The 19,972-nt window shown below is 42.5% G+C and overlaps 3 protein-coding genes across 6 annotated transcripts in view; 2 read left to right on the forward strand and 1 right to left on the reverse strand.

The window, feature by feature from the left end:
- The window catches only part of LOC106602512 (zinc finger protein 69 homolog), a 506,109-nt gene that overhangs the window by 123,506 nt on the left and 362,631 nt on the right, over window positions 1–19,972 (forward strand). The gene's annotated exons all lie outside the window — the stretch shown is intronic.
- Window positions 1–19,972, forward strand: part of LOC106602418 (zinc finger protein 500-like) — a 133,216-nt gene that overhangs the window by 53,456 nt on the left and 59,788 nt on the right. The gene's annotated exons all lie outside the window — the stretch shown is intronic.
- On the reverse strand, window positions 458–18,174 carry LOC106602462 (zinc finger protein 205-like). Of its 2 annotated transcripts, XM_045717552.1 has the most exons (7): window positions 17,559–18,174; window positions 13,135–13,265; window positions 11,388–11,499; window positions 5,917–6,069; window positions 5,439–5,550; window positions 5,115–5,242; window positions 458–2,701 (listed from the first exon to the last, which is right to left on the reverse strand). In XM_045717552.1, exons 3-7 carry the CDS (start codon window positions 11,391–11,393, stop codon window positions 1,772–1,774), a joined length of 1,329 nt encoding a protein of 442 aa, XP_045573508.1. In that variant the 5' UTR covers window positions 11,394–11,499; window positions 13,135–13,265; window positions 17,559–18,174; the 3' UTR covers window positions 458–1,771. The 2 variants fall into 2 exon arrangements, with proteins under 2 accessions (XP_045573508.1, XP_014050605.2); XM_014195130.2 differs by lacking the exon at window positions 11,388–11,499.

The raw sequence follows: 19,972 nt of genomic DNA on the forward strand, positions 1-19,972 counted from the left end.
CACACTTACCCCACCAGACATGCCACCACGGTTCTTTTCACAGTCCCCAGGTCCAGAACAAATTCAAGGAAATGTACAGTATTATACAGAGCCATGATTGCATGGAACTCCATTCAATTTCATATAGCGCAAGTGAACAGCAAACCTGGCTATCAAAAAACAAATAAAGCAACACCTCACGACACAACGCCTCTCCCCCATGTGACCTACTGGTTGTGTGGATGTACAAACGTGTGTGTAACTGATAGATGCGCGCACACACACGTTAATGTTTTTAAATATATGTAAATTGTCTGTAATGTCTTTTTCGTTATGTGTCGGACCACAGTAAGACTAACATTCGCCATTGGTGTCGGCTAATGGGGATCCTAATAAAATAAAATCCTCTTCATGATAACTACAGTATCTTTCAAGCTGAGAGCAGACTTGTTTAGAAAGAACAGTGTGTCCGTAAGAATAGAGTAGAAAAGAGTGACTTTATTCCATCTACATCACCTCAGTAAGGTAAATATTCAACTGACCTTGTTTTAGCCTAGGTTTACTGTCTCTCTAAAAACAGTTCACACAAACCCATTTCAAATGACAAGTTAACAAAGGGTTAATGAGGGGCATGTGGTTAGTTACCCTCCTAAACAGTTTGTAGAGCCATCCAGTCAGTCTGCAATCTCAAGTACAGGTGCACATTCGTTCATGTTTAATATTTTACCCCAGTCATCACAAGACCTTAAGCCTTCAGGCCATTGACATGGTGACATACGGCAGTATAAATACAGCTTACTTTGAGTGTGACTTGTTTTGCCTGGCTACTCAAACTTCTTGCTCCGGCCAAACGCTATCAGAGTACCTCCCTGACGATTTCTAAAACGCAAACATTCTAACCGTTCTGATTGGTCGCAGAAACCGATGGGTCGGGCCAGAGCCAGAACACACATTGGGTAAAGCTACGTTTTGAAAATTCGTCATTGGCTTTGATACCGATTGGTTAGAAATGATCCAATTGCCGATGACTTTGTTTTGTAAAACACCCCTCACTTTGATGTCACCACAAACGACTTCAATGATGGCCGTCTCAGACTGAAGTACGTAGCGAACGATAGAGCAGCGGAATAATTCAGTTTGATTCGTCAGGCAATGACTTGTGTGGCTGGGGAAGTCAATTATTGAGTGGCAATGTTTGCTACAATCATGGGAGATGCATAACAATAATACACATAACATATATGGAAGATGATAGAGGGGAGGATGAAAAATATCTGATTAAGGAGAACTCCTACCTACTACCCAGTGTCATGGGAGGGCAATAGGGGAAAGGGACACAGTAAGGGGTTGTTTTTGGACCTCTTCCCCAATGAAAGCATGACCTCAGGGTCATCTCAGCAGACCTGGCTTGTTATAAAGGTGTTATAAAAAGAGGGTGTATTTTGATCACCTATTTTTAGTACATAAAGGAACAGGTACAACCTGATTGTGTGTGTGGGGGGGGGATAAAGGTGTTATATAAAAGAGGGACATATTTATTATGAACAGAACATAAGCAAAACCAAATTCAGAGGGGAAATATAGTATTACTCTTCAGTAACATGACAGTGTTTTGGCTATGCCAGCACACCAAACAAGTCTTATCATGTGAGAATGTGAGTTTATCCAGATGCTCAACTGAGGGATTTGGTAATCCCCACCCAAAACTCAAGGACATTTCACATGATAACTATAATATTTCAGCTAAATAATAGTTTCCAGATATCTCCTGTGTACATCTCAAGACCCAATGCTATGATTGCTCCCTGTTGTGGACACTCCTATGTCTGATAAGGTAACTCAGGAAGGAGAAGCTCTTGTAACACAGCTTACACTTGAAGGGCCTCTCCTTGATGTGAATGGTCTGGTGCTTCTTCACATAGGTCGCCTTTGCAAAGCGCTTCCCACACGTGGGGCAGGAGTATGGCTTGTCTTCGTCTGTGCTAATGCTCGGCATCCCACGTTGTGACCCAATGACACCAGAGGAGGTAGAAGCAGGAGCCACCACCCTCAGGTGGTTAGTCTTTGAGCTCCCTCCTTGACCTCTAGCCATTGTTTGGGTGTTGTTGGGATTGTGTTCTGTGTTATAGGCTAGATACCTCTTGTGGTGAACGTCCATCCTGACCCTGTCTGTATTGGTGGGGTAACTATGAGGTAGCTGAGGAAGGCTAGACCCAGGTCCAGACCCAGGACTTCTATGAACCCAGTCACCAGGCATTACACAAGACCCTGAAGGTGAAGACAGACTTGCTGCTAGACTATCCCCCGGGGGGTCTCCCACCACTCTCTGTGGAGGCTGAAGCCCAGGGTGACCTGCTCTGTTCATCATGGATACTGTGGTGTTTGTATCATAGGAACAGGAGGGTCTATCTCTATCAGCCCCAGGCCCTACTTCATCCCTGCACTGAGACTGTGAAGAAGAGGGTCTGGGCTGCGGACTGGATCCTCTGTCTCTCTGATGACCACCAGGACTGTTGTTCAGTCCACCTGTCCACTGGTTGTGTTCTGTGTGTTGGAGTCTCGGTCCCTCGCGATTCCGTCCCCGTTCCGACTCGGGAAGGAAGAGCGACGGCTCCTGGTTCAGGGTCCTGATCAAGAGCCAGGGCTTGAGACCAGCCACCTCAGAGGCCCAGTCTCTCCTGCCAGCAACACCAGATATCAGCAGGTCTTCATGGACTGCAGACTGTAAACACAAATTGTACAGAAGAGCATATCAAAAGTTTATGAAAGAAACTTTGCTGTACACACAAAAACATAACATGATAATTATCAAATGTTAACCACAGTCAAGTCTGTCTCGAACACTGATTCAAGTACCTAACAGTATGGAGCCAAAAACTGTCTATGTGTTGATTCAAGAATTAAGTATAATGTTTTGGTTCGACTGATAAGGGAAACTCAGTCCCTGCAATAATACAAAAATAACCAAGTCTGTCAGCACAGGGTCAATTTTGTATTTCATTTAAACAAAATGGTCTTGCATTCAACTTTGAAGTACAGTACTTTTATTGCACTAAACGATATGTGACAAATATAATAACTTTTCTCACTATGGTAACACGACTTTCTGTAAGTCTGGTACCCTCGCTTTGATAAAATGAATTTTAGAATACTTTGGAAAAGGTTCAACATTATATTGCACACATCTTCACTACTTCATGTCAGGTAAACACATGAAGGCACTATCATTTCCTCATAAAACACCAGCATCAAACAACAGGTCAGGGTCGCCACTTTTCAATAGTGAATCATTTTTTTACAGACACCATCACACCAACCATCAATCACCATATCATCTACTCTGCCTCATCATACTCATTATTTCCTCAATTCACCTAGATTACATATCACTATAATCTATACATGGGCCGTATGCATTTTCTGCTGGTGTATCCTGAGGTACACTACATGACCAAAAGTATGTGGACACCTGCTCGTCAAACATCTCATTCCGAAATCATGGGCATTAATATGGAGTTGATCCCCTTCTTGCTGCTATAACAGTCTCCACTCTTCTGGGAAGGCTTTCCACTAGATGTTGGAACATTGCTGCGGGGACTTGCTTCCATTCAGCCACAAGAGCATTAGTGAGGTCGGGCACTCATGTTGGGCGATTAGGCCTGGCTTCCAGTCGGCGTTCCAATTCATCCCAAACGTGTTAGATGGTGTTGAGGTCAGGGCTTTGTGCAGGCCAGTCAAGTTCTTCCATACCGATCTTGACAAACCATTTCTGTATGGACCTCGCTTTGTGCATTGTCCTGCTGAAACAGGAAAGGGCCACAAACTGTTGCCAAAAGTCTAGAATGTCATTGCTGCAGCGTTAAAATTTCCCTTCACTGAAAGTAAGGGGCCTAGCCCGAACAATGAAAAACAGCCCCAGACCATTATTCCTCCTCCACCTAACTTTACAGTTGGCACTATGCATTGGGGCAGGTAGTGTTCTCCTGGCATCCGCCAAACCCAGATTCGTCGTCGGACTGCCAGATGGTAAAGTGTGATTCATCACTCCAGAGAACATGTTTCCAGTGCGCCAGAGTCCAATGGCAGCGAGCTTTACAACTCCAGCAGACACTTGGCATTGCGTATGGTGGTCTTAGGCTTGTGTGCGGCTGCTTGGCCATGGAAACCCATTTCATGAAGCTCCCAATGGAACAGTTCTTGTGCTGATGCTGCTTCCAGAGGATGTTTGGAACTCAGTAGGGAGTGTTGCAACTGACAACAGATGAATTTTACACGCTACGCGCTTTCAGCACATGTGAGCTTGTGTGGCCCACTACTTCACGGCTGATCCATTGTTGCTACTAGAAGTTTCCACATCACAATAAGAGCACTTACAGTTGACCGGGGCATCTCTAGCTGGGCAGATATTTGACAATTTCACTTGTTGGAAAGGTGGCATCTTATGACGGTGCCATGTTGAAAGTCACTGAGCTCTTTCGTAAGGCCATTCTATTGCCAATGTTTGTCTATGGAGATTGCATGGCGGTGTGCTCGATTTTATACACCTGTCATAACGGGTGTGGCTGAAATAGCCTAATCCACTAATTTGAAGGTGTGTCCACATACTTTTGTATGTATAGTGTAGCTCCTCTGAAAACCTGCAGTGCCTACAAGCGAATGGCCTCTCTCTTGTGTGGACCTTCAGGTGCATTTTCAGCTGGTCGTGCTGATGGGAAAACCTTTCCTCACACTGGGGCAGCCAAAGGGTTTCTCCTGTGTGGACTCCCATTTGCCTCTTCAGGTTGGACGAGTGTGAAAAACTGTCCTGGCACAGTTGGCAGCCTAACCAGGGAGTGAATGTGCTGTCGCAGGGTTCATGTTCCAGTTGATAGATCCTATAGAAGGCAGGCTGAAGGCAGCACCTGTTAGGGGGTTAACCTGAGGCACCATCAGTCTCTCTGAATCACAACTATAGGAGCAGGACGGAGCATCACTAGCCAAGTCAGTCTCTTCTCTCCAGCCGAATACAGACACCTCCCCGTCCTCGCGGACCAAATCTAAGCCTCGCTCTGGTCTGTTTTGTGTTCGACTGTCTGTTTCTGGTTAACAGTGTTGTTCCCCAGCCCAGAGTTGACGACGGTGTCCCATCCACTGACCTCCACTATGTCGCCTCTGGTCCTGGCCTGCTCAGTGATGTTGTCCCCTGGGCCCTTAACTGCACCCGCCTGGTTCTGGGAATTCAAGATGGCTGCCCAGTCCCCTCTGTTAGCCTCCAGCCAACCATCTACAGGAAGAGGTTAGAAAATAGACTAAAAACATGGAAGATAACTCTACATAAATGTTTTTATAACATACATTATAATGTGTGTTTTTGTATGTAAACATAAGTTGTATTGATTTCATTTTATTGTAGCCAGGCGCATCACTATTCCCATTGAAAATCTATTACTGTATGTAGGCTATATGTATGTATCCCTTACCTTGCTCTCCCATCTTTAGTCCACTCAGCAGATCAATGCTCTCTGGTCCATCTTCTATTGTCTCCTCTTTGACCAGCAGCAGATCAAGCTTCCCATCCTCCATGTCTACTGACTGTAAGAGATACAGAGTGAGAGGATGTTGGATCAAGAAATCTGATATGAGCATCTTCTGATTGGACAATGAGGGATTGCTATGAGTACTATGCAAACAACTTGATTACTTGACACTTAATGGTTTGGTCATTCAAAGGCATGGTCCCACACTTAAGACAAAATGTATCAAGCCCTGGGGCCGTATCCACAAAGCTCCTCATAGTAAGAGTGCTGATCAAGGATCAGGTCCCCATATGTCTAAATAGGTCTTATTATTATCTAAAGGGGTTAAACTGATCCTAGATCAGCACTCCTACTCTGAGAGGCTTTGTGGATACGGGCCCTGACCTAATGACATTCAGACAGTAGTTCACAGTGGGCTCACCTCAGTGAGACTGTGTGTGGTCCTGTGCTGCTCAGCTGGTTCCTCTGTGGGTTCAGGAGGAGGTGTAGTCTGGTTGTCCTCCATGACCATGGTCCCCTCAGGGTTCCCCAGACCCTCCTCCTTCACCAGCAGCACCTTTGGACCTTCCTCTTCCTGGAAAAGACAGGTGATACAGATTACACAGACATACTCCCTCAGGTACAGACACACAGATAATAAACACACTTCAACATGGAGTGTTTACCCATCCCCACTACGTTTGAGGCCTATACTGTAGTTACAAAATTACATTGTTGTTAAACCCATCAAGGTGGACATAAATATGTGGGTAAATATGAGTCATCAGACATACCTGACTAAACTATGAGGTGTACAGTAGGTTTGTTAGTGTGTGGGTATATTTAGTAAGTGTATAATGGTTAAAGCGCTGTTGTGTGTATGCAGAAAAGGATGACATCAGATGTGATGTATACTAAAGAGTGTCTCAATGAAAGTCTTAGAATGAAGAGTCCCATTTTGTGTTTATTAAACATAAACAAGTGTTAAATACACCACGTGAAAACCACACATACACATCTCTCTGCGTGCCTGGCAGACATCTCAGCTTAGATGTCAGCCCACGGCCTCAAGTTCAACCTCGACAAGACGGAGCTGCTTATCCTCCCGGGGAAGGTCTGCCCGCTCCAAGACCTCTCCATCACGGTTGACAACTCCACGGCGTCCCCCACTCAGAGTGCAGAGAATATCAAAGCAATGGCTCATTCCTGCAGGTCCTAATCCAGGCTGTTTTCATCTCCCTGTTTACACGACTGCAACTCTGTTGGCTGGGTAACCTGCTTGTGCCATCAAACCCCTGGAACTTATCTAGAACACCGCAATTTCCCAAGATCTCCCATGTCTCCCTGCTCCTCAGCACACTCTACTGGCTTCCAGTCGAAGCTCACATCCACTGCAAGACCATGGTGCTTGCCTACAGAGCAGAAAGGGGAACTGCCCCTCCCTACCTTCAGGCTATGCTCAACCTCTACACCCCAAATCGAGCACTCCACCACCTCTGGTCTCTTGGCCGTCCCACTAACCATGTCAAGCAGATCAAGAGATACAGTGCCTTCAGAAAGTATTCATACCCCTCGACCTATTCCACATTTTGTTGTTTTACAGACCAAATTCAAAATGGATTAAATAGATTTTGTCTCGCACTCCTTCACATATACCCCATAATGACAGAGTGAAAAAATGTTTTTAGACATTTTTGCAAATTTATTGAAAATGAAATATGTAATTTACATAGAATCACCTTTGGCAGCAATTACAGCTAACATGTATTGACTCAGGGGTGTGAATACCTGAGTCTTTCTGGGTAAGTCTCTAAGAGCTATCCACACCTGGATTTTTCTTTTCAAAATTCTTCAAGCTCTGTCAAATTGGTTGTTGATCACTGCTAGAAAAACATTTTCAGGTCTTGCCTTAGATTTTCAAGTAGATTTAAGTTAAAACTACAGTAACTCGGCCACTGAGGAACATTCACTGTCGTCTTCTTCGTAAGCAACTCCAGTGTAGATTTGGCCTTGTGTTTTAGGTTCTTGCCCTGATGAAAGGTGAATTCTTCTCCCAGTGGCTGGTGGAAAGCAGACTGAACCAGGTTTTCCTTTAGGATTTTGCCTGTGCTTAGCTCTATTCCATTTTATTTTATCCTGAAAAACTCCCCAGTCCTTAACGATTACAAGCATACCCATAACATGAAGCAGCCACCACTATGCTTGAAAATATGGAGAGTGGTACTCTGTAATGTGTTATATTAGATTTGCACCAAACATAACACTTTGTATTCCGGACAAAAAGTTAATTGCTATATCACATTTTTTTGCAGGATTACTTTAGTGCCTTGTTGCAAACAGGATGCATGATTTGGAATATATTCCTTCTTTTCACTCTGTCAATTAGGTTAGTATTGTGGAGTATCTACAATGTTGTTGATACATCCTCAGTTTTCCATCACTGTCATTAAACTCTGTTTTAAAGTCACCTTTGGCCTTATGGTGAAATCCCTGAGTGGTTTCCTTCCTTTCTGGCAACAGAGTTAGGAAGGGCATCTGTTTCTTTGTAGTGACTGGGTGTATTGATACACCATCCAAAGTGTAATTAATAAAGTCACCATGCTCAAAGGGATATTCAATGTCTGCATTTTGGTTAGGGTTAGGCAAAAGCTTAGCATTGTGGTAAAGTTTAGGTTTAAAAATCACATTTTAATAAAGATACATTTTAGAAATAGGCTGTGTTTCTGACTTTGTGGCTGTGGTAACTAGTGACAACCTAGAATTAGCTTGACCCCGAGTTAATACCCTGGTGACAGACTGCTTCATCAACAATGGTAAATGTGTGTTATGTGAAAAGATGTATAAAAAAAAAAAAAAAAATACTAGCTTATCAAACCGGGTAATTACTCAGCCAAGCAGATACAAGTAGTAGATCATTTTGGTTGTGAAGTGCATTATCAAAAGCGTTCTCCTCTCTTTATAACAAAATGCAATTAACCCCTTGGCTGTCTATTGTATAACACCGTCACAGGCCCTCCCAGTCAACCCCACCTCATAATATGAGGAAGTAAATTGTTTATAAGGATTGCCTGCTGCAGTTGTTTTGAGAAATGTCCAGTTTGCAGCCAACATAGAGAAGACCAGCAAGGGGACCCTCAACATCACGCAGACATGCCCTCGCTGTGAGCATTCCTATAAATGGAACAGGGAGGACGAAATGTATGCATTCACTACTGTAAGTTGCTCTGGATAAGAGTGTCTGCTAAAATGACTAAAATTTAAATGTAAAATGTTTGATGTATTTGATACCATTCAACTTATTCTAGTCCAGCTGTTACCATGAGCCCATCACAATAATTATGGTGCCACCAACCTGATCTACGCTGGCAAAGACCTCACCTCCAGCCTCACCTCGTTTGCTCAACAACAATTGTCGATAGGTAGACCAGAATTAGGTAGGTTTAGTCTGACCTGTTCAAACTTCAACATAGTATATGTTTGTTTGTCAGATATCACCAATCCTAACTGCCATTGGTAATAGAACAGTGACTGTGTATATGTTGACAGATGCATCTATGGAGCCAGCACTTGGAGACTTGCAAGATGATGTGATGGAGTCCTGACCGACAGACAGGCTGGATACTGACGTCTCTGAGACCTGGCACTCGGCATAACATTTTTACTAGATAACTTTTACTTGCATTGTCTTTTTTTTTATTATTAAATGGTATCAGTCAATATGGGGAGGGAGAAACTGTGTATTCTGCACCAGGATCAGGGAACTCCTGTTTTATACGGGACACAACACAGGAAGGTATGACCACTGACATGTTTGCTAAGGCAGCAACATTACCGCCAGACAAAATGCAGATAGGCAGAGTATCTGTATCGGCTGGGAACGACAATGAAAGGTCAAAGGTTCACATTATTATATTAGCAGAACACTGCTTCTTTGGTATATTGTAAAGGGGGGTTTATTCTACATGGACCTGTTACTATATTTGAAAGTTATCAAAATACTTAGTTTAGAATATTTACATAAATTTGGCAATAACATTCTTGTCGTTTTTACACTGTAGGCTACTGACCTATTTAAAGCTTCCTCCGGCATCTCACCATACATCTACCAACTGCTTGTAGTTATTGTACTTAGCAAGCAGGAGGTTTGTTTGTTGTGACTGAGTGGGGGGGGCTGCAGGCAAGGTTCCGACATATGGGTCGGTCTTGGTGGTGGCAAGGACAAACACAAGAAACACCCACATTAAACCCCCCCACCACCAAGTCAACTCAAGTACGGCTTCTGTCATGGCCGACAGCATTTCTTGAGGAGCAAGTTCAAAAACAAGGCCAAATCAGCAGCTGCAATTCCCCCTTAATGTTGAGCCCTGATTTACTACGACTTTGATATGTGGTTCTCACCCAGCCATCTTAAGATGAATGCACTGATTGTAAGTCGCTCTGGATAAGAGCATCTGCTAAATGACTATAAAGTAAATGTCTCAACTAAAACTCTGCACAAACTTGATAAAATCCATTTATTTTTTCATTAAAAAGTATCTTGGGGTAGCAAATTAGGTAGTTTAACGGATGTAATGAAACAGGCACTTGTGAACTTCATTTAGCAGAGTACAAACACAATATATAACAGTCTTTTTAGGCTTATACACAGTGTACAAAACATTAGGAATACTCATTATTTCCTTGACAGACTGACCAGGTGACTTCAGGTGAAAGCTATGACCACTTATTAAAGTCACTTGTTAAATCCATATCAATCAGTGTAGATGAAGGGGAGGAGACGGGTCAAAGAAGGATTTTTAAGCCTTGAGACATGGATTGTGTATGTGTGCCATTGAGGGTTAATGGGAAAGACGAATTGAGGCTGTTCTGAGGGCAAAAGGGGGTGCAACTCAATATTAGGAAGGTGTTCCTAATGTTTTGTACACTTAGTGTATATGCTTTATGTATCACATAATGTATGTATGCAATGTTCTACCCAGGAATATTCAACACTGAAATCTGTTACTCTCGTTATTCCAAATGCATCTGTGGATCTTTAAAAAAAAAAAAAATGTATCTGTGTCTTTATGCAGGGTTTGATCTAAACATCAGAAGCTATCGAGTGGAATGATTATTTTCTATGTTATAGAGTAGAATGTTTTTTCTGCTGGTGTATCCTGAGGTAGCTCCTTTCTGAGAACCTCTTCCCACAGTGTGTACAGGCGAACGGTCTTTCTCCCTTGTGGACCTTCAGGTGCATTTTCAGGTTGCCAGCCAGGGAGAACCTCTTCTCACACTGGGGGCAGCTGAAAGGTTTCTCCCCTGTGTGGACCTTCTGTTGCCTCTTCAGGTTGCCAGCCAGGGAGAACCTCTTCTCACACTGACTACAGCTGAAGGGTTTCACCCCTGTGTGGATCCTCTGGTGGATCTCTACCTTCTGGGGGCAGCTGAAGCCTTTGATGCAGAAGAACCCTGTCTCTTGACTATGGTCTGATGTTGGTCCCCCTCCCCACGCCCTTTGGTCCTTTGAGTTCAATACCTGATCGAAAAGGACACAGCCGTGTGAATCGGAAGGTGCCATTGATACGGACACTGGGTCGCGATCCCTGAAAGAGTGTAAAGGGGAGTTGGTGGCGACAATATGATTTGTCTTTAAGATTTTCCTGTAATCTAAGAAATCTCTTCCTTGTGAGTGTCCTAAGTGAGTCTCGTCTACATTCCATGTCAGAGGAGCGTCGCCCTTCACATCATCTACCACTGTAACCTCCCCTTTCCTATCTAGGCAACCTTCAGAGTATACACTACTACTGTACCGGTTCCAGTCCCCTCTAGACAGATCAGTCTGTGTCTCTAAACCCAAGGACATGTTGCCAGGGTTCATCTCTGTAGCGTAAGAACAAGACGGATCATCACCACTAGAGTGTAATGCCTCACCATCATCACGGGAATAAACCATCCTCTGGCTCTGGCGAAATACCGGTAAATACTGAGCCAGGAGCAGGATGACAGCCCAGTTTCCCCAGTCTGTCTGGGTCTGATCTGCGATCTGAAAAGCAAAGAGCAGATGCATACATTTCTCTCTCTCTCTACCGCAGCAGTCGCGTTCGGATCCTTCCAGACAAGTCAGTTAAAATTACACATACCCGAAACAATTTCAGATCCGACCCAGACCAGTGACATTATTTAGAATTCTGGATCCGGAACCGCTCGGGTATTTAGGTACAGGTGGATCCGTGAAGACCTCTACCTGAAACTGGACACTTTCCTCTGCAACTGGATCCTGGCCTTCCTGACGGGCCGGTACCATGTGGTGAGGGTAGGCAACAACACCTCTGCCACGCTGACCCTCAACACGGGGCTTCTCATAGGTGTGTGCTTAGTCCCCTCCTGTACTCCCTGTTCACGACTCCAACACCATCATCAAGTTTGCTGACGACACGGCGGTGGTAGGCCTTTGTGGTGCTAGGACAACAACATCTCCCTCAATGTCAGTAAAACCAAGGAACTGATAATGGACTACAGGAGAAAGAGGGTAGAGCATGCCCCCCCCACCCACATCGACGAGAGCTTCAAATTCCTTGGCGTCCACATCACTGACGGCTTAACATGGTCCATACACACCCACACAGATGTGAAGAGGGCACCATAGCACGTCTTCCCTGTCAGGAGGCTTAAAAGATTTGGCATGGGCCCTCGGATTCTCAAAAAGTTCTACAGCTGCACCATTGAGAGCATCTTGACTGGCTGCATCACCACTTGGCATGGCAAATGCACTGCCCTCAACCGGAAAGCGCTACAGAGGGTGGTGCGGACAGCCCAGTACATCACTTGGGCCGTGCTCCCTTCCATCCAGGACCTCTATATCAGGTGGTGCCAGAAGAAGGCCTGAAAAAATTGCCAAAGCCTCCAGCCACCCAAGCCATAGTCTGTAAACGGTACTAGAGCATTGACTTTCGGACCAACAGGCTCCGAGATACTGTAGCTTCTACCCCCAAACCACAAGTCTGCTAAATAGCCATAAGAGTGCTAAATAGTTAATTAATTGGTTAGCAGACTACCTGCACTGATCCTTACACGTGGTCTGCTACTACGAGGACGATCAGTTGTCCATCCTGTCTCCCTGTAGCGCTGTCTTAGGCGTCTCACAGTACAGACATTGCAATTTATTGCCCTGGCCACATGTGCAGTCCTCATGCCTCCTTGCAGCATGCCTAAGGCACGTTCACACAGATGAGCAGGGACCCTGGGCATCTTTCTTTTGGTGTTTTTCAGAGTCAGTAGAACGGCCTCTTTAGTGTCCTAAGTTTTTATAACTGTGACCTTAATTGCCTACCGTCTGTAAGCTGTTAGTGTCTTAACGACCGTTCCACAGGTGCATGTTAATTAATTGTTTCTGGTTCATTGAACAAGCATGGGAAACAGTGTTTAAACCCTTTACAATGAAGATCTGTGAAGTTATTTGGATATTTATGAATAATCTTTGAAGACAGGGTCCTGAAAAAGGGACGTTTCTTTTTTTGTTTAGCTCCATTCTAGTATATTTTATTCCTCTTGTGTTACTATTTTCATGGTGAAGTCTACACCCGTTGTATTCGGCGCATGTGACAAATAAAATGTTATTTGATTTTAATAGCTGAGTGAACCAGTACTGTAATTTCTAATGTTACACTATGACACTGACCTCTATCACGATAACATGCTGGGTTGAGGTTCCAGTCCCCTCATCTATAGCTATGGGTTGGTCATCTCTCCATGTATTGTGTCCCGCTGGCTTCACAAAGCTCCTGTGGCCTACAGTGAGATGTCCTTCACCTGAGAGTGATTGGGGGAAAAGAGGTGGTTAGGTTAGGTACTGTCAATGCTCAACGCTATATTGTACACTATTGACACTGTTTACAATTGGCAAGGACGCAAGGTAACACTTTTCATAACATTTTGATATACTATTTATTGATTGATTGATGTTCCATGCATCACATTGTTTTTATTGAGTATGACAATAAGTAATTCAGTAAATCAGAATCTGGTTTGAATATGATACTGGCAGTGCCCGAAATCTGGCTTGCCTACTACTTAAAAACGGCATACTAATCATACTATATATTATTTAAAATGTACTGTTTAGTAAAAACGTATGCCCTAAATAACAAATACCAATATACTAGGCTCATCCATACTGACATGCTTCATCTAATGCGCAATTGCGCTGTTCTACGCAATTCATTCATTTTGGTAGCACATCCCATACTTCAATATCAGCTATTTTTGACTACTATTCAGTGACGTAAAGTACTTAAGTCGTTTTTGGGGGTATTTGTACTTTACAATTTATATTTTTTACAACTTTATACTTTTACTTCACTACATTCCTAAAGAAAAGTATGTAAGTTTTACTCCAAACATTTTCCCCTGACACCCAAAAGTACTCGTAACATTTTGAATGCTTAGCAGGACAGGAAAATGATCTAATTCACACAATTATCAAGAGAACATCGCTGGTCATCCCTACTGCCTCTGATCTGGCAGACTCACTAAATACATGCTTAGCTTGTAAATTATGTCTGAGGGTTGCAGCATGCCCCTGGCTATCCATAAATAAAACATTTAAAAAACGGTACCGTCTGGTTTGCTTAATATAAGGAATTTTAAATTATTTACACTTTTACTTTTGATACTTAAGTATATTTAAAACCAAATACTTTTACTCAAGTAGGATTTTACTGGGTGACTTTCACTTGAGTCATTTTCTATTAAGGCATCTTTACTTTTACTAAAGTATGACAATTGGGTACTTTTTTCCCACCTCTGCTACTATTTATAGGTGACGCGACAATGTGAGAATTCTATACTGAACAAAAATATTTTAAAAATGCAACATGCAACAATTTCAAAGATTTTACTGATTTACAGTTCATATAAGGAAATCAGTAAATTTAAATAAAATGGCGCTAATCTATGGATTTCACATGACTGGGAATACAGATACGCATCTCTTGGTCTCTGCTCTGCAGAGGCTGTATTGTGCAATTTGGGAATTTTGTGATTGATGGTTTTATTATTTGAAGTGTAAACTACTAGAATTCAGTGGCTACAGGCATACAAATAGATAAAAGCTAAATACCTGTGAATTTAAAATGTGTCCCATCTATCTTGCTGTGCAGCTGGCTAGCAGGAAGCTCACTGTCTCAGCCTAGGCTAATTATTGGCTGGAAACGGTGCAGTTTATCCTCGCATCACTATAATAACTCATCAAGACCAAACATAACAATGTAACCCAACTCAGGTGTAGCCCTACCTTATTTTACCTTTATTTAACCAGGTAGGCTAGTTGAGAACAAGTTCTCATTTACAACTGCGACCTGGCCAAGAAAGCAAAGCAGTGCGACACAAACAGAGTTACACACGGAATAACAAACATACAGTCAATAATACAACAAAAAAAGTCTATATACAGGGTGTGCAAATGAGGTAGGATAAGGGAGGTAAAGGCAATGAATAGGCCATAGTGGCTAAATAATTACAATATAGCAATTAAGAAGTAATATAGCAACTTAGAAGTAAGCTGTGTTTTTAGACTAGTATTGCAACCTTCTGCTTTCAGACTTAGTGAGAAATGTGTGTCTGTGTTAGGCTGTGTGTGTGGTGTGTGTGTGTGGGAGGGGAAGTTTGTGTCTGTGTGGTGTGTGTGTGTGGGGGGGAAGTTTGTGTCTGTGTGGGCTGTGTGGGTGTGTGTATGCAGGTGGCATGGCACAGGTTTGGGCGTATTATTTGGCACTCTAGGCCTAATCAATTAGACCTAATCAGTTAGGCTACTGGATAGAACATACCTGTGCTATATAGACTAACTCTTACTAATTGGTAAATAGTTAACCTGACTTTTGTTCAGGATTATGTCATCCCAATTATATGTACTCCTATTACCCCTGGTGTGTGTGCGTGGCATCTTACCCCATAGCGTAAACATTCTTAAATACTAACGCATACAGCACACTATGTATTCTATCTTCTTTATTCTCTTGGACATATGTATATAACCTGTTACCAATGCTGCTACTGTTTGTCATGTTTGCACTGTTACTGTACACTTGGCCATTTAAGTCACCCTTGCTGCACTGTGTACCATATTAATGCACATACATACTGATATTTGATGAGAGAGCGAGATGCCCACGTTGGTGTGTATGCATGTGTGGGGAGGGGGCTCTATTTCTCTGGTCTTAATGTCCTGACAAAAAAACTCCAATCTGCTAGTGGGATGTCTCAACTTCCTGAGGTCTTTGAGAAGGTGGCAATTAGGCTACACATGCAGATATTACAGTAATGGCACAGCAAGTGTTATAGGCAGTATTGCAAACTGCAGTATTCCAAGTTCATTTTTTAACTATTACTTTGCCCACAAGAGATCCACTTGACTGTTTTAAAGTTAGTTTGGTGTGTCTAGCTTAAAAGGGGTAAATAAAATCCCATTGAAGTGAATGGAACGTTGCAATTCACTAATTATCTTGTATTTCTTTATGAAATTGTTACAACCTCCCAGTTCTGCATAAAACAAAATATACACTGTCTACAAAACATTAAGAACACCTTCATAATTTTGAGTTGCGCACATACCCCCCCCTTAGAACAGTCTCAATTCGTAGGGGCATGGACTCTACAAGGTGTCGAAAGCATTATGCTGGCCCATGTTGACTCCAATGCTTCCTACAGTTGTGTCAAGTTGGCTGGATGTACTTTGGGTGGTGGACCATTCTTGAAACACATGGGAAACTGCTGTGTGTGAAAAACCCTGCTGCATTGCAATTCTTGACACAAACTGGTGCGCCTGGCACCTACTACCATACCCCATTCAAAGGCACTTCAATCTTTTGTCTTGCCCATTCACCCTCTGAATGGCACACATACACAATCCATGTCTCAATTGTCTCAAGCCTTAAAAATAATTTTTGAACCCGTCTCCTCCCCTTCATCTACACTGATTGAAGTGGATTTAACAAGTGACATCAATAAGGGGTCATAGCTTTCACCTGGATTAAACAAATACAGCATGTTAAGCCCATTTATTTAAAGTAAGGTGGTCATATTAACATGCACTGAGTGTACAAAACATTATGAACACTATGCGCTTTCCATGACAGACAATGTCATGGAAAGAGCAGGTGTTCATAATATTTTGTACACTTAGTGCATGTTAACAATATGACCACCTTACTTTAAATAAACGGGCTTAACATGCTGTATTTACCTAATTTGCATAAAGTAGTATAAAAGTTGCATTCGAATTTCATAAATTGTTAAACTCTCAGTTTTGCATAAGGAATTAAGATTTGTTAATAACATGACCACCCTACCTTAAATGATTGATTATACGTTTCTGTAATTATGCATCCCATACGGCCTCATTTGCATATTAAATCAACCTTAGCATAATATTGAAGTTAAACCTCATACTCTTTTACTTTTATTTTAATTAACTCTGCTCTACATCAGCCATGAAAATGGCATAACAATATGACAACCCGATATTGGACAAAACGTGTTGAAATTAATAATCCAGACAGGTGATTTGGTGCCATTATTGAATAGGGCAAAGGTGTCAAACTCATTCCACGGAGTGCCGAGTGTCGGCGGGTTTTTCGCTACTTCCTTGTAATTCATTGACTAATTAAGGTCACTAATTAGTAAGGAATTCCCCACACCTGGTTGTCTAGGCCTTAATTGAAACCCCTGGACTAGGAATTGACCTTTTTCAATCACTTGGAAAAAACTCCTATCCTCATGAAATAAAGTGTTCTGTGTTCCTGAGAAGCTTCTCTATAACATGGATTACAAAGTATAACACCAGAAACAGTTTCATTTTGACCTCTTAACACCCTCCTATTTAGAACGCAATAATGGGTATTCGGAAAAATGGCCATCGTGTCTCTGTGCAATAATTGTTTGTTTATTTTACCAAGTAGGTAAATTTAAGGTAAAATAAAATATTGCAAGATAGCTTAATAATCAGGGTAAGTATTGTATACTATCCAAAAACCCAATTCTGGGTAACACATCTGAACACATGTCCAGAAAATAACCTAACATTTTCAGCCTTCTCCAAAAAAGTACCTCTTGCCATTCCTCTGTATCGGTCGAGGATCTTGACACTACTGGGACGAATGGCAAGGGCGCGCTCTCGTATTGTCCTCTCTGCGCGCTCCCGTGCCACCTTCAGTTCCAGTAGCTGTAGTTTCCTCCGCAATCCCCTGTTTTCTTTCTGGCTTTGAGACATTTCCAAACGCAAGACTGCATAGTCGTCGTCTACGAGTTTACAGATCTCTGCCACGGCTGCATTCGCAAGCACTTCCATAATCGAGGCTATTTGAGTGTGAAAAACCATATCGATAGCCATTGTTTACTAGTATCGTTAGCAGCTAGCTAGCGTTACCTAGAAAACATCTAACAACCAAGTCCTGTCTCCAACGCGAATTAAAGACTACCCGAGTTAAGTACGTGTTGTTTTGCAGTTAAAATGAATCGGATTGAGTTCCAGGGAGTTAAAAAATGTCTAAAAAATAAAAACGCTAACGTAGAAATTGTTCTTGATCACTACTCACTTCCGCTTATTACTTATTTACGTTTGTATTGACGGATCGCAACCAACTGAAAGGTGCATACACCGCCACCTACTGTACTGGAGTGTGAGACCGCCCTCCAATTATTCTCTTCACTAAACCTGAGCTGTGTTCGAATACTCACATGCTGTCCAGACCGGACACGTCGCAAAATAAATTTAGAAATCCATGTTATTCAATTATTGCACCCACACTGCTCGCGTGCGCCAACGAGCGTATGCAATGCCAAGGGCTAAAATAGAACTCCTTTCTATTTCAGTACCCACTTGCCATCTCCTCATTGGTTATGTAACCGATATGAAATGGCTAGTTAGTTAGCGGTGGTGCGCGCTAATAGCGTTTCAATCAGTGACGTCACTCTCTCTGAGACCTGAAGTGGTTGTTCCCCTTGCATTGCAAGGGCCGCAACTATTGTGGCGCGATGGGTAACGATGCTTCGTGGGCGTCATTTGTTGATGTGTGCAAGGGTCCCTGGTTCGAGCCCAGGTTGGGGCGATTATACCCACGTGGGTGATTGAGAGACTAACTGTTTTGCCGGTTGTCTTGGTGATACTATGAAAGTGTAGATGGATCACCATATAAGTTCAAAGATGAAAAAGCCTGGAAGGAGGAGAGATGACTAGAAACGATTTTGTTGTCCGTTTTATGTGTGGATTAATTGTCGGAGTAGAGGACCTTGTGCATTTCAGGTAAAATAACTCAATGTTTATATCCCAGGACAAATTAGCTAGCAACAGCAAGCTAGCTCAATAGTACAAATTAGCCAGCAAGTGCAAGCTAACTAGCTAAATTGCCATACATGTTTAATGCTTTTCGACCTGTCCCCAAATTAATGTCATTGGTTCAGAGTTTGTTTTGATATTTGAACCTGCTTGTCGTGATCGCGTTTGGTGTAGGTGGACAAAATACATGTATGCACGATGGCGCACGCGCGCAGCCGGTTTGGGTTCCTTGTCATACTAACCGTACTATTTGTGACGTGAATTGAGTATATGGTATGCTTATTGGTAATAGTGTGGATATAGTTTGTATGCGAAAAGTTCTCGGATAACATACTAAATTCGACAAAATACGAAGTGGACACTTTTCCCGTGCTTTTAGGGCAATTTTTCCGAAAAGGCGTGGCTTCACATCGTTTTCAGATTTGGAGAAAATTGTGAAATATTTGAGCAATGTTGAGCAATGTAATGACTTTTCAAATAAGTTACGTTACAGGTTATGTTGGCTGACAGTTTGTTAGCTACACTATCCTTACATACCGCATAGAATTACAGTAACCGGTATGTTAACTAGGTACCTAACGTTAGTTGGCTACTAATACATCGAACTTGTCAGGCAGTATTATTAACTATCTGCTATCTAACTACCCAACGTTTATTGACTTGATTATTCACATCATTCTTAGCTAAGTGGTATATTCGTTTCAATCGACATTGTTCATTCTAGCTATCTACTCCGATTTCGAGCATAATAACTGATGATGTCGGCAGAAAAAACTATGAAAACAGCCTAACTAGCTCTGCTAGGACGAGTAAAATGGTCAGAGTGAGGTGTTCTCTGTCTCATTTGTGTCTGGAAGTAGCTAGCCAACATTAGCTAGTTAACTTGGGTGCTTGACTACTGTTGAACACTCGGATCAACACTACTCCTCGGCCAGATCATGCTCCGAATTTATGAACTGACAATCTGACAACACTCTGGATTTACGAACGCCCTGACCGCACTCTGGCACTCCAGATTGAATTTACAAACACAACCCGAAATCATAAAATGTTTAGCTAGTCATTTGTTATGCTAACAAGCTAGCAAGAGGTTGCATAGCAACAGGATCAACTTCCGGTAGACAGGCAAAGCTCTAGTAAGCTCAACTGAAACGATACAGTTCGTTTACAGTATACTAAAATTAAC

Source organism: Salmo salar, chromosome ssa04 (genome assembly GCF_905237065.1).
Source record: "Salmo salar chromosome ssa04, Ssal_v3.1, whole genome shotgun sequence".
NCBI classification, from domain to species: Eukaryota; Metazoa; Chordata; class Actinopteri; order Salmoniformes; family Salmonidae; genus Salmo; species Salmo salar.